Below are 14920 nucleotides of genomic sequence, written 5' to 3' on the forward strand. Positions count from 1 at the left end.
CCTCCGCACATCTCCTTGGTAGTTATTGTCTCCAAACGGACATATGATCTGCTGGCTCATCAGTTTATGGGGATAGGCGGTCAGTTAACTCGTGTATATTACATGAACACGGATTGTTTTTTGCAAATTTCATCTATTTATTGGCCGCAAAAGAGAAGGAAAGCGTAATACTCCAAAAGCAAAAGGTGTCAGTCCGCGCAATAATAATGGAGCTAGAATTAATAAATTAATAAATACTATAAGAAGAAACAGCTAATCAGATCAAATCAAATCAAATCAAATCAAAATATGCTTTCTTGCCACGGAAAAATTCACAAATGTTATGGACAAAGCAACTGAAAAAAAAAACAAAACAAAATACTACAATCAATCAGACGAAAAGAAGTTAATAATGAAGAAAATAAAAAACACATAACATGGATTAAATTCATTACTACAGACACTAATTAATATTCGGTCGGAACATCGATGCGAATGTTTTTTTCACTACCTTACAAAATCTATATACAGGATTATAAGGGATATTAGGTCATTATAATATACCCTATTTAGTTATTTGTACTATGTTATATTTGTTCTTTTTCTGTGAGTGTTTCAATTTTCAATTCGCTGATTCTCAAAATTCCCCAAATATTGCTTCTAAATGCAATAAAGCAAAATTTGAGCAGAAATAACGACTAGATACATTAAGTTTACTAATAAAATGATATAATCATCTAACTGCAATAGGAAAACGTTGAAAATCGAATATTGACTATATTTATAAATATTGCAACTATTGAACACATGTTTATCTTTGTTATCTGTTATTTATGAGAACATTGGGCATCTGAGCGTATGCTCGCATGTGTCCTTTTTTGAGACAATTGGAGTTGAAGCAAATAAAGAAATATAGAGTCTTAAACACTACTCACTTCCAGATTAATTAACTTAAATTTTATCTATTTTTATCTCGATGCACCTACAAAATGCCCAATAAGAAATCTAAGATTTTTCAACAAACAATCTTACTTTTTTAATATACATATATTTCTTTTTATATTTATTTTTTATTTCATTTATATCTGTTGGTAAGACATTAAATTGTTTTAGCGCTTGTACCAGTGTAACCTATCAAATTTTTTTAATTTTTTTCAATTTCAAAGACACATTTCAAAGTTGTTCAAGCTCCGTTCAAGAGTGACTTTTAGCGGCTCTAGATTCATTTGATACGTTGATCCCCCAAGCTTTATCCCAAATTTTAGAATTGATTCTTAGCTCATACTTTCATCATTTCATACATTTTTCAGCGTCTGTTCGATTTCCATTCAGCCAAACTATTCAATATTTTCTTAGTTTTTCTATAGTTTTTGATGAATATATTTGCTCTTTCTCTTCAACTACTGAGTTCTATCAATCAGCTTGAGTCATTTTTTCTAATCAGCTTTATTTATTAGCACTATCAAGTATTAAACAAATAAAATATTTTTAAATGCACGTTTGAATTAGTTACAAGATTATTCAGTATCTGAATATGTTTCACGTATTTTACGAAATAAATAATTCATGAAAGGTTCACTAATAGAGTTCAGCAAAAACTACAGCGTTCGGATGTTTATTACCAAAAAACATATGCTTTTTAGCGTATCAGTGAGTGCACTGTTTTTGGCATAGTAATTTTAAATTATTTTACAGAGTATCAAGTAAATTATTTTGACGTTTTGACGAAGTCTTAATGGAAGTTCTGTGCAAAAAATAATTTGAAATTAGATAAATAATAATGGTTATAAGCAGGCGCTTTAAATGTAACTTTAAATTTATCCTCCGATGCAAATACATAAAAAGATAGTTGAAATGTGAAAAGCGTGCACTCCAAGCAAACTTTAGGACTGCTTTTGATGCCAAAGATTACTGTTTTGTCCCACGGGTTTGACTTCCAACCTATTTCCGAGGTTTGTCAGCAACGCACTTTCAGCATACTAATTCTGCGCTTTTTCGGTTGCTATCTTAAATTATACACAATTAGATTTTGCCGAATCTTTGTCTCACGGGCATTTCTACTTTAAATATAAACGATATATTTTGAATACGCGTGGATAGAGTCCCCCAATTGAAATTTTATAATTCGAAAATATATTAAAAATACAATAGAAAAGAGTGAGAGAGCTAATTTATTGCAACAGTAGGTAGTAACACAATTTTTTTCTATTGTTTTATGTCATATGGGATACATTTCTTACGAAAAATGCAGGGACTCTTCGCGTAAAAGTTCAAATTATATATTCGCAAATATTTATCTCTCTTTGATTTTCGCCAGAAAGGGTAGACTTACCGGAAGTGCCTAAAGCTAACAGTTCGCGAGATGTCATTTATAAAATTTAATATAAAGCGTGGTCGGAATAAAGCCCGAAAAATTTAAGCTCTATTATAATGAGCTTTGTTTTATACAAGCCTCATTCTATGGGTGAGTATTTAAGGGAAAGGGTCCTAAATATTACCATATATTATGGTGTAATTAGAACAAATAGTGTTTATTAAAATGCTCAATTACATTCCGTTTCATGTAATATGAATTTGACATAAATTTGAATTTCATTAAATAAGAGGAATCATTGAAGCTTGAAAACATGAGAAACGCATGCAGAATGAACTAATCCAATTCCAAGTCGTTAAAATGGTCTGTTGATATTATTAAGAAAACATGAATCTTCATAATGATACATTTTTGAATCTCGCAGAGTCATTTTTTTAGTGGCGGTAGTTTGAATAATAAGTCAATATTGTATTTATTAGATGTTAGTCCCTTAAACTGAGATGTTTTAGAGACGATTTCTTTATAAAGATATCTGACCGTCGATTCTCAGAAATTGAGGATCAAGCAGCTGCGACAACACTTTCGGCAGCTTAACCAAAGCGACAGGGACGGAATAAGAGAATCAGGCTTGGAATTGATATTTTCATAAATAACAAGTAATTATGTTTTGTGAACCCCTAAATCAGTTTGCCTTCGGAGAAGCTAAACATTAAGTTTGTGATTTTGTTATAGCTAGAAGAATTGGAAATGTGTAGGTATGCAGAAAATTTGTTGGTAAAATAATAAATGCTTATGAAAATGTTACGGAATCCCAAATACCTAGAGGATATTCAACAATAAAAGCAATTAAAAAAATCATAGCAATTGAACTAAAATTTGAATGCACAAAGTCACTTTCAAATTTGGTACAAGAAAAATGCGTTACCCAATGTTGCACAGATTAATAATTTGCATAATAAATCTGAAATATTATATTTCAAACATAGTTTGCAGTATAAGTAAAACGGACGGAATGTCACTTCCATTTAAAAATCTATACTAATTATAGACGGAAAAAACGTTTAGACATCTGGCCTTTCTTCTCACGACAATAATGTAGCAAATTGATTTATTTTTAAGATAGGGCCAATAATTGGTCCCAGTTTGTTCATTTGTATTTACTGGATACTTTGCCTAGAAAGGCATGCCCGAGAAAAAGCAAGCGAATCGTATTTTTATTCTTCAGCCCTAGGGAGAAATAAAATAAACGGGTAAGTTTCAAAGTTTGCCGAATACTGCTCTAACGATTAAAGACTTCTTTTATATATGGGCTAAAACAAGAATAAAGATTGAAGTATTAGTTCTCAATAAATCGCACTGAATTATGCTTTTGCATCTGAAAACTTTCGGAAAACTTGGCTGTTTAAGCACTCTCATCATATCCTCTGGAAGGATCCAATGATAACAAAGCACCTATTTATACAGGGCAATTTGACAAGGGCATCATATATTGGTAGGAGACTGTTAAAGACGTATCGTGAAAACGTTTTTAAATTCGATGTTGGTTCCATTGAGTAACTATTGTTTATTTTTGACAACACAGCAGTTTTCCAAATTGATTTGCTGGAATTAGATGAACTGCTGAATTTAATTTCATTTTTATTTTAATATTGCCATAGTTAAAACGTTTTCATATATACAATTGCACCATTCATAATATTCAGCAAAACGCTGAGTATCCAAACTCAACATATAAACTGCAAGCATTTTATATAAATTGCAAACTCTTTAAGAACTGAGAATTGATATTCATTCCCGATTGAAAGAATTGTATAAATCTTCAGACGTTACCGTAAAATTATTCCACATTGACTAACACCGATGTCGAAAGGAACAGAGACTAATATGTATAAGATAAGAACTTCGCTTGTGCAACTTCAGTTTAAATCAATAAAATCAGCTGAAGTTAAGCCTCTCTCTAAACGGTTTTATTGCAGAATCGATTCTTAAAGTTTTACCAAATGTTTGCATCATCAAAGCGTGATAATGTTAATTTATGTTTGCATATTTAATTATATTTGACCATAGACATTATTCCAATACCACAAATTAGATTTGTCTGCAAAAATGTAATATCCAGTATCTACGTGTAAAATATTTTTCATAATAGTACACTAATAACTGGGTTAACCATTTCTCGGTTTTCGAACAATAAAAGAAACGGCGGCTTTTCAGGGCCTATCTAATGTAATAATTAATGTTCATAACGTTTCGCTCCATCGCTTTGGACTGCGGCATTTTCAGATCTCAAGGGATGATACAGAAAGTGACCGAGGGGAACGGGGACCTGCCAAACTTTATTTTATTTTTCCTACTGCAATTTAGTAAGTAAAAACGTTCTTCACTGAAACCTTATCAGCGCCGAACGCCCAGTTAGTTCTTCCATTGCGAGGTGTCATGAAATGTAAATGAAACTAATATGACACTAACAGAAAATCACAACTACTTTAGGAATATTTTTATTCGGCTCTTGTAATTTTGGACATTAAATAAAAAATTGTTTCTGGAAGGAAATATGTATGTACCTATATGTGGGATTAAATCGTTTGAAATTATATCGCCAATGTTTATACTGGCGAGTGATTTTTGCTTTTTTGTAAGAGAGGTTTATTGCATATTAACAAACTGAAGTGTCAGACGGCATTAGCATATTAGATACGCTAATTTTCAATAATTTGACCATTTTTAAACTTAATAAAATAAAACTAATTTTTTAGGTATTGAACAGGGACTTCGGTTAGTAGCTACCGGCGTAATGTTCAGAAAAAATAAACGGCACTTCTGGTACAACCATTTGTAACGGTAAACATATCTTTAATGATCATCAGTTCATCAGTTGACATTTTTGCAACTGGGCTTGCTAATATCAAACACCTATAGACGATTCAATATGGCAAATGTAAGTTCCTAACCATTTAACCGGACTTACATATATCCTAGTCACATTGGAAATTCAATTGTGCTGGGCGACAAAACAGACAAAAGTGCATTTAAAGGTTCTTAATTTTGCTTTATTTGAAACAATTTCTATTCAGCCTCAGGCGAATATTATGTAAATGTGAAAGGAAGAAAAAACTATTTTTCGGGGTGCAGAAAACGAGGATAAAATATTTAGACTATAATCATGGATACCTCGTAAACCAAAGTAACGGTTTTAAAGATGTGAATGTTAGCTATATTGTCCCACATTTATTTTCATTTAAATAAGCACTTTTTTTTTTGCTTCCTGACGTTTCGCAAATAAGAGTGATTGTTCGAACGCTTACACTGTCCGACAGATTGTATTTCATTAGTAATTGGTGGTTACAGTTCCTCGAGGCTGTTTTAAAATAAAAAATTATATTCTTCCATATCTCCATTAACTTAGATATAGTTTAGACTCTTTTTTACGCAACCCGTATAGTGACAAATTTTAAATAGAGCCATCTATTTTATACAGGGTATATTCCCCGTATATTAGGGTTAGAGAAAGTATCTGCCTAATAAAGTTGTAGGCTTTTTCGCTGACAGTTCAACAAGGGAATGCATAAATAGCACACTAGCACAACTCACCCCTCGACTTCATTGCGGTCGAGTTAGAAACTCGAAGATTATTTCCAGCATTCTCCTGTATTGCAAATGTCTCTGCCGAATATTCTGCGATTGATGGTTTTTGAGATATGCCCAACCTGTTATGTAGGCATACATAATGGGTAAATTATGCATACATATAAGTTGCCTTGTAGAAAAAAATCTCAATTGGTTTATTTGCTTTCTTGGTGAAATTTCTCAAACGAGCGTAAAACATTTCTTTAGTGCGATTCTCGATTCCTTCTGATTTTTATATTTCACATAACTTGGAACTTGGAAATTACGAAATATTTTGATAATTCCACCGAAGTAAATTGAATTTAACATACTTTTTTTGGTACATGTATCTATTAATTAGCACAGGGCGTGTATTCAGCATTGCATTTGCTTATAATAAAAAGCATATACCATAAAATATACATATTTTTAACTGCAAGAAAGATATTAAGGGTGGGAAATTTTCAAATTGACAAACGATATACACTGAATGCATATAAAAACCCAACTTAAACTCCATTTGAAAGCTGAACTCACTTGAAAATGTGCAACATTGTTTAATTGGAGTGCAGAAATAATAAAATGTTTTGCAGAGACTCTAGCTGTTGGTGAAAAAATGATGGTATAAGTTTAAAGCTTTCGACCCGACGAACAGTTTCACTTTGAACAGAAGCTTTGGAGTAAAAATGTGCAGAATAATAGCATGTAAATTATTTAGCTCTTCTTCAAATTATAATGGATTGAAGTTGCTTTAAGTGCTTTAACTGAAGAAAATTCTGTCGAATGTCGAAAAAAAACCAAATATCAATGAAAAAATTGCTGCTGCAACTAGACAAGAGTGTACACACTTAATTCAACCATATCAGATCAGCCCCAACGCAACAACTTTATTAAAAGAGTATTAAGAATATTAAAGTTTTATGTAAATCTGAGATAGCAAAAAGCTAAAAATCCATCCAACAAGCAGCGTATTTGTTCAAAACCACTTGAAACGTGATCAAATTTGAAACGCATAAACCAAAGAACACATATGCATTATGTTAGATAGTTCTGTAATATTCATGCAAACACAATATAAAATAATTTGAACTGACCTTATCCCCGATAATTGGTCTCTGCAGTACGGTCCTGCCCTTTCTAGAGAAACTATTGGAAGTTATCACGATTCTCACGTACACATAAGTTTGCTCTACGCAGGCAAGTCGAAGCACGTTAGCAGGCGATGAAAAACGAGTGTTTTGCCGCGATTAATTTGGGTGGCATTTTCTATTAAAACATTTAATTTTCTTCTGTCTATGAAATGTTTGCAGCTGAAGCCATTTTCAGAAACTCAAAAAAAACCGCACGGGTTGCAATCGGAAAACTTTGATGACCGCGTATTTCCTCCCGCACGTCCGGGACAATTATTAGGAATACCTAATGTTAATTAAAAATTCCTGTCCACCAGAAATCTAAAATAATCCATTGCCATGTATCACCATCACGGCTGGCAGGGTAGTAAAAAATCGGTAAACAAAGCTGGAGTCAGCAAAATATATTGACTGCACAAGTGAGAATGGCGTACCAGTGTCCAGTCGCCGATTGTCTGCAAGATTCCATTGGCAAATCGCATTTAGTATTCAGTATTATGTCGAGAAAGTGAAGAAAATTATTTGTTAAGCAAATTAGGGCATGAAAAAAAATATCAGTGAAAACTACAAGATGATCGTACGTACGTAGGTGATCGGAAATTGACTACCATTACTGTCTGCGAATGGTTGCAAGTTTTCCTAAAATAAAAATAATCGTTCAGACTCGTCAACGCTATAACAGAATCGTCGTTATCAGTTTATTCTAAGGATTACTATCTATCGATTTCGTCTGCGTGGATCTACTAATTAGTCACATTTCGATAATAAATTTACGTCGACGTAGTCAGCAAAACTGCATTTATTTTGAATGATAGCATTACCCTTGTTACACAATTCTCCAGGGAACAATTTTCGGGGTTGAAAATCCCCTTATAACCCCTGTAAGTACCTTAGTCAGTCACCTTTCCTTCGCATTTACGTAGGCGAAACCAAATTATTTGAAATTATCGTGTTGCCATTAAAATGTAATAAACCTAATTAGTTTAGAGACAATTTAACCAAAACAGGAAAGTCAGTTAAATAGTACGTTTAACGCTGAACACTTCGGGCTTCAGCGCTAAAGCCTGCAAAACCTTTATAAAATGACAAAACACATCATCAGACAAGAGCCTTATAAGAGACTTTATGTTTACCAAAGTGGAAAGAAATTTATATCTTGGATTCTATTGCTATAAGAGTTTAAAAGAAATAAAATGAAATGTTGTTCTTTTATTCAATATGCGTGTTATTTGATGGGAGCAATATGAAGTAGCTTATATCACTCTTATCAGCGTAAAAAATACCGCAAATATTAGTAGCAGATGCATAGCAGTTTAAAAGAAAATGTGTGCAATTTAGAAATTCTGGCGCTCGTTGCTATATTTAGATGTTTTGTATTTCAGCCAATGATTCAGCATGAGAACTTACAATGATTTTCTGGTCCAGTAAATCTTTTCGTTTGGGGTGTAAAATTTTTAGAGAATATCTTAATCAGCTTGGGAATAACTTATTTAAAGTAATACACTTGTTCCTTTCTTCATTAATTTATTCAAATCGTTGTATTGTCTATCTGTTAATTGAGAGGTTGAAAGTTTAGCATTCGAACAGTTGGTTCATATCAACCAATTTTGTTAGATATTCCCAATATTGACTAAATAATCAGGTTGTAAATAGGCTCAAAACAATTCAACTGAACTGGCGGAATGTATAAATTCGTTAACTTTGATGTTGAGTTTGTTTACAAATTAATCTACCAATAGAGGAATCGGTCAACATCATCACAGGCAAATTAGCAAATGACAGTTCCCCTGAGGAAAGTCCGATAATGCGGCTCTCGGGGTTATAGTTATTTCAATGCTACCCAAGTAATTTTTACATTAAAGTTAAACACGCGTTTTTATCAGTGATTGCAAATATTTATACAGAATGATTTCCAACAGCATCAAAGATCTGGTGCAGTTGTTAAATAATAAAAAATCATCATGCATCATGCATTTTTTTCTGATATTAAGGTACCCTGTACATTTTCACATGTTTTTCGTTATGGCCTTATATTATGATTTATTCTTCGTCCTTACAAGAGCGAGACAATTAATTATTACGCAGTATCCTGCAGATAGGCCATCTTCTGGTTGAACATGATTTCTTTTTGCATATAAAAAATGCAAGCGGCGTTTGTAGACTTGTATTTTTTCCTCGCATCGTATTAGGTACAATAAAATATTCAATTGGACCGTTGTCTTAACTCACTTAGGATCATTCCGTAACTATTTTCTCATAATTAATTTTTGCTATTGAACCATGACGCAAGCAGGGCAAAGTTAGGAGTTGCTTTAAGGACAAGGTCGCGTGTCTGCTTTCAATAATAAAACAATCGGTCTGCTCGTTATTACCATTTAATGGAATCATTGGAGAAAGGGATCACGAAAGAGATTCGTAGATCCAGAAGATCGACTTCACATTTTGAGCACCCCAAATCGAATATATCCATCTTTTATTCCATGAGGTGATTTAAATTATAATGGAATTTATCATTTCGCCAGTATTAGCAAATGATTTATTCAACAAAAGATACATATGTATAACTAAATCTAAAATTTTAATAATTACCTAAACTCTAGAGAAGTTCGTCTTCTTCATTGGAGTTCTGAAACATTGAAAATACTAATTATTATAACAATAATAACAAATCTTACGACTGCATGATCACAGACGTAGAGTTTAGCGAGATACGCATAATTTATAATCAGAAAGGTTTCGGTTTAAAGTGTTAACCAAAGCACAGGTAAAAAGTTTGCCTATTAATAAATATGTCAAGTGCTAGTATGTATATAGTGCCCGAATTGATTGAGGAAATCTGAAAATTTTCCTAGGATCAAGTGCCTTGTGGGTTAGTTGAATCTAAAACAAATTGGTTAACGAAAAACAAAACTACTTGCTCGAAAGGCTTTTGCGTTTGAAGCTCCTTGTTTCTGCCATCAATTTCCTGATCAGTCTTAAGCAAATATAATTCTAGTTTGATCTACTATACTTAGATCCATGCTAATGCCAAGATTACTTTCTCCTGAGAGAACGCAGCGTTGAACAAACAATTTTAGTAAAATATAATTAATAATTTCGAACAAAGGTATACGATAAGAAGTTCTCAAATCTTAAGGGTAATCATCGCTGATTAAGCAGCAAGGAAATTGTAAATTCTTTAATAGTTCGGGCTTTTACGTGTTTGCATATCTTAATTACAAATCGAGGCGCAAGTGCTGGAACTATGTTGTTCTGTTTATTTCCGGTAGAAAATGTTCTATTTAAGGAGTGGAGTTAAATGATTGGCAGCATGTCGTTAGTCAAATCGTTATGCATATTGCTTCCAATTTCATTACAGTGGGCGCTTAATTTAATGGGAATTAATTATTTTCGTTTCTCCCACCACGTTCAAGTGGTAGAAGTTCATTCAAAACATCCGCACGGGAAACATTTTGTATCCAACACACAGATTAACACTGTCTGAAAAGAGTCCTTACTATATGGGAATAAAATTATTTAATGAACTAGAATACAACATTAAGAAAATAAGAATTGAAAAATTGCTTAAGAATAAATTAAAACATATGTTAATTGAGTTACAGCCTTACATTTTTAAAGATTATTTAAATATGTAACAACAGTACCCTTTAGTATAAAATGTCATTTCATAGGTTTTTAACATGTATGTATCAATTGAATGTAGTTTAAAATATAAAAAAATAGGAAAGAAATAAAATTCAATTGAAAAGAAGTAATTATTATGGTTTCTATATTATCTAGTATCCTTCACTCCCCTTTATATTTTTTGCCACTTGCTTGATTGGATGGTGATTTGCTGAAGGCGAATATTGCATCAGCTATATAATTTGTTATACATTATTATCTATTATACAAAAAAGATGTTTATTGGACTTTGTAATTAAGAAAAGTTTATTGAAAAAGATAAAACGAAGGCTTGGATAATTGAATGAATATAATGGAAGAAAGACGTCTGAAAAATATCAGACGGAATATCAGCATAAAAATATAAACGGATTAATCGTGATTCATCTTCAGATAAATTATCTAAGAAAAGTGGCTAATTATTATTAGCAAGGAATATATTTACAGGATATCCCCTCAGCGCATGCCCAAACATCTACTACGACATTCTTTGGTTTAAAAGAAAACGATCCAATCTAACTTTTATCAAGAAAAAACAATTTTTTTACTTCTGTTGATTGAAAAACTAGATTTTTGATATACTGGGAAAACTATGGATTCTAATGAAACTAGCTGTGAATTTGTTTCTATGCAAGACTTGTATTTTGATGAAGTAACCGAGTTCATCCGCTTTGGACAAGTGGTGAATTCTTGAATGTCTTGCAGTACAAAAACTATTAGAACTTTTTAGTTGAATGCTGGATTGATGGAATTTTAGTCGAAATGAGGAATTAGTCCCTTTTGGACATTTTCTACTGCTTTTAAAATCTTGAAAAATTTATGATTTTTGCACACAAAAATGTGTCCCATGTACTTGTGAAACACCCTGTATATAGATAGTGAAAGAAAATTAAGAAAGCTGACCATATTCTGTTGGACGGTCAAGATAACTATTGATGTTAACCAGGAAGAAAGTAGAAACGAGGAAATATGAACATAAGGACTATTTCGAGAACTATTTTCAAGGTGAAAAACCGTTTACTTCTGAATAATATGCTCTAGAGGGATTGGATACAACGAGACGAAGACTGGGCTCCAACTCAGTATCAAAACAGTATCAGCAAATGAAGAATTTTCAAATGCTCTACAGATCAGCAGAATATCTTCTAACTTAAGGGCTTAAACCAACGTTTGCAACGCTTTCAAATATAAACTCATCATCATATTGTAATGATTATCTCCCAACCAGCTAGAAAACGTACTCAAAAATCAAATCTGAAAATCTTCCATAAGAGAAAATGTGTAAAATGGCCTAATTCCAGTTTGGTTTTTGCGCTGGGTTTTCTACAAGAGAGGTCCTATTTGATATTCAAGTCATAGTTCAAAGGTTCCACCGAAGCTGCCATTCCTGAGCATCCTCGTTTCGTGAACAACAAAAAATATTTCAATAGAGAGCGACGCTAAACTCTTATAAAACTGCAAAAATTTAGACCTTAATTACAGAACTCAGAATAAGACTAATTGTTAACTGGATCCAAAATTCACAATCGAAGGTAAATCAACAAATATCAGACGCAATACGAATAAAATAAAGTGTGACAAGATTGTGCCCTTTCACCACTTCTGCTTATATACATATGATAAATATTTGATAGAGAAGCTGATTATATTAAAGCGTTGATTCTGTGGAGACCCAAAAGAATTTACTCCATCATGTGCGATTAAACCTGCCCTCCAAAAACCGAAATGGATGGGCGATTAGTAAGAGCCAAATGTTAGTTGTCCATGTACCGAACCAACAAAATTGAACGTGTCCAATTATATAAATATCTATATTTCAGGAACATGAAGGCAATATGTCGGAAATTCATGCACAAATAAAACATGCCAAAATTTAAAAAAAATTAAGCCTGTTTATTCCATTTGCTGTCGAATATAACGTTGGATGTTTAATTTCTGGACTACGAAATGGAGGCATGGACTCAATATGAATGCTTTCAAACGTGGACATATAGATTAATGCTGACTAGATCGTGAATGCATAGAGTGGGGAGTGATTATGTACTTACAAGAATTGCAAAAGATTTCAAATGGAATGAACAGATTTCTTAAATTAATAATAAAACACAAGAGAACATCTGTACATCGAAAGTTAAACTGAAATCTTTCAGTGGAGCCACGAAGTGTCATTTTAGAATCGGGAAAGGAAAATATAAACCGATAAAGTGCAGATATCATTGATGATTCCAACGTCCGAAGAAGACAGAGCACTTGACGAAGCACTGTATATTTTTGAGCCTATATTTTCTATATAATTGTTGTCGTCACAGTCCAATTGTGGTGTATTGTCAATAGCTTCGAAGTCTACTCGCTCTATTAGCACGGAAAAAGAAACGGTTTTCGATATATTCGCATGTTCGCAAAACATAGGGACGTTTTTCAGGATTTATTGACCCAGACATGTATAAAAGAGAAATATTTGATGCAAAATCTGTCCAAATTACCATTGGATTTCGTACTAAATCGATGGTAGTTTAAAATGCAGTTAAAAGGTTCACTGATAGTGGTCAGAATCAGTAAGTTGAATACTTTTAATTAATAATTAGAATACTATATTAATAAGTGTGTAAGTAAATAATAAATCTTGTTTATACATATTTCATCTTATTTATAAAAAATTACTCCTATACACTTTACAGTTTACACGATTGGTTCGACTCAGTTCGTTTGATTCGCGCTTGCATATATCATGTTCAATCCTACGCACCCGAAGGTGTCTCGTTCATTGCCTAGGCTTTAAAAGCCATTTCAGAAAGTTTCGAGCCATTGCAAAGATTCAAGCGACACCATTCTCGTTAATTCCCATTCCGGCTTATGATGTCTGGTCGCTCTAACAAGCTATTGATACAACTGTATATAGGGTAAAAGCAACGTCAAATAGATAAAAAAGATCTTGATTTATTGCATTTGTTTGGCGCATGGCCTTAACAGTCCTGTCTTGCCTAAACTAGAAGGCTTCGATTGCCTCTGGTAAATTGCTTAAAGGTAACACCAAAAATATACGTGTTAATGCGGTTTTTACGCTACAACTACTGGAAAAGTGATTTGCATTGCTTTCTTACGACCCAGCCAGGGACGAATATTCCCGAAATTCGATTCAACAAAAGCTGCTAACTGATTTTTGAGGATACAAACACTTTCAAGTTTGGTTAGGGCAGAAGAAGCCAAAATTTCCCAGGACTTGTGTGAGTGGCACCATCAGTTTTGATTTCTCGTAAAAGAGATGGAAAGCAGGTTGAGTTAATAAAATACTCATTTGAAAACTCAGAAGTCAAAGTTTCTAATATTTCATCTCGTTCTGTAAATTGTCCACTCAAAACGACTAGAAATGTATTTGTAAAATATCTACACAACGGTCTTTGAATTAAATTAAATTTTAATCTGCTTTATGCTTCATCTGGCTTATAGTATTTCAAATTTATAATTGGAATTAATGATTTGTATACTAGTCATAAAAACTGTATGTCTTAGAAACAGTCAGCATTAAATTTGATTACAAGGGCGGATCCAGGGGAGGGTCATAGGGGTCATGACCCCCCATTCAATTCTCTATCCAACGATGCCAAAACGAATGGCTCGAATGGTTCTTGAGAAACTTCGAAAAAAGCAGCGTCATGTTCAAGTGGATTTTGCAACTCAAAAGAAACCACGCAAATCTAAAACTTCTTGAATTCAAGCATTTTTTGAGGAAACTGCCAACATTTCCTTATCGATGTTTCACTTTCTAAATAGGCCATTTATTTCTCTCTAGAATGATGTACAAATGAGTGTTCTTGCTCATTTTGGCTCCGAGAAATCAGCAAAAACGGGACGGAAAACATGATAATTGGGCATAAGTGTCTGATATTCAAATTTCGCTTTCTGTGTCAAAACTACTAGAATTTCCTCACATGTTGTTACGACTGAATCGACTTTTTAATTCTCTCTCCAACGATGCCAAAACGAATTCTATGGCTCGAATGGTTCTTGAGAAACTTCGAAAAAAGCAGCATTATGTTCAAGTGGATTTTGCAACTCAAAAAAAACACGCAAATCTAAAACTTCTTGAATTCAAGCATTTTTTGAGAAAACTGCAACATTTCCTTATCGATGGTTCACTTGCTAAAAAGGCCATTTAGTTCTCTTTGGAATGATGTAAAAACGAGCGTTCTTGCTCATTTTGCTTCCGAGAAACATGCAAAACGGGACG

General features: G+C 33.0%; 1 protein-coding gene across 1 annotated transcript in view; it reads right to left on the reverse strand.

Annotated features, from left to right (window-relative positions):
• Positions 1–9551: 9551 nt before the first annotated feature.
• Positions 9552–14920, reverse strand: part of LOC109537874 (apolipophorins) — a 126854-nt gene continuing 121485 nt past the window's right edge. The window contains exon 57 of the mRNA XM_019904796.2: positions 9552–9655. Coding sequence (XP_019760355.2) covers positions 9626–9655 — 30 coding nt within the window. The 3' untranslated portion in view covers positions 9552–9625. The remainder of the gene's footprint in view (positions 9656–14920) is intronic.

The sequence above is a fragment of the Dendroctonus ponderosae genome, unplaced genomic scaffold (genome assembly GCF_020466585.1).
Source record: "Dendroctonus ponderosae isolate FM_Combo_2020 unplaced genomic scaffold, Dpon_F_20191213v2 Dpon_F_20191213_1, whole genome shotgun sequence".
Lineage (NCBI taxonomy): Eukaryota > Metazoa > Arthropoda > Insecta > Coleoptera > Curculionidae > Dendroctonus > Dendroctonus ponderosae.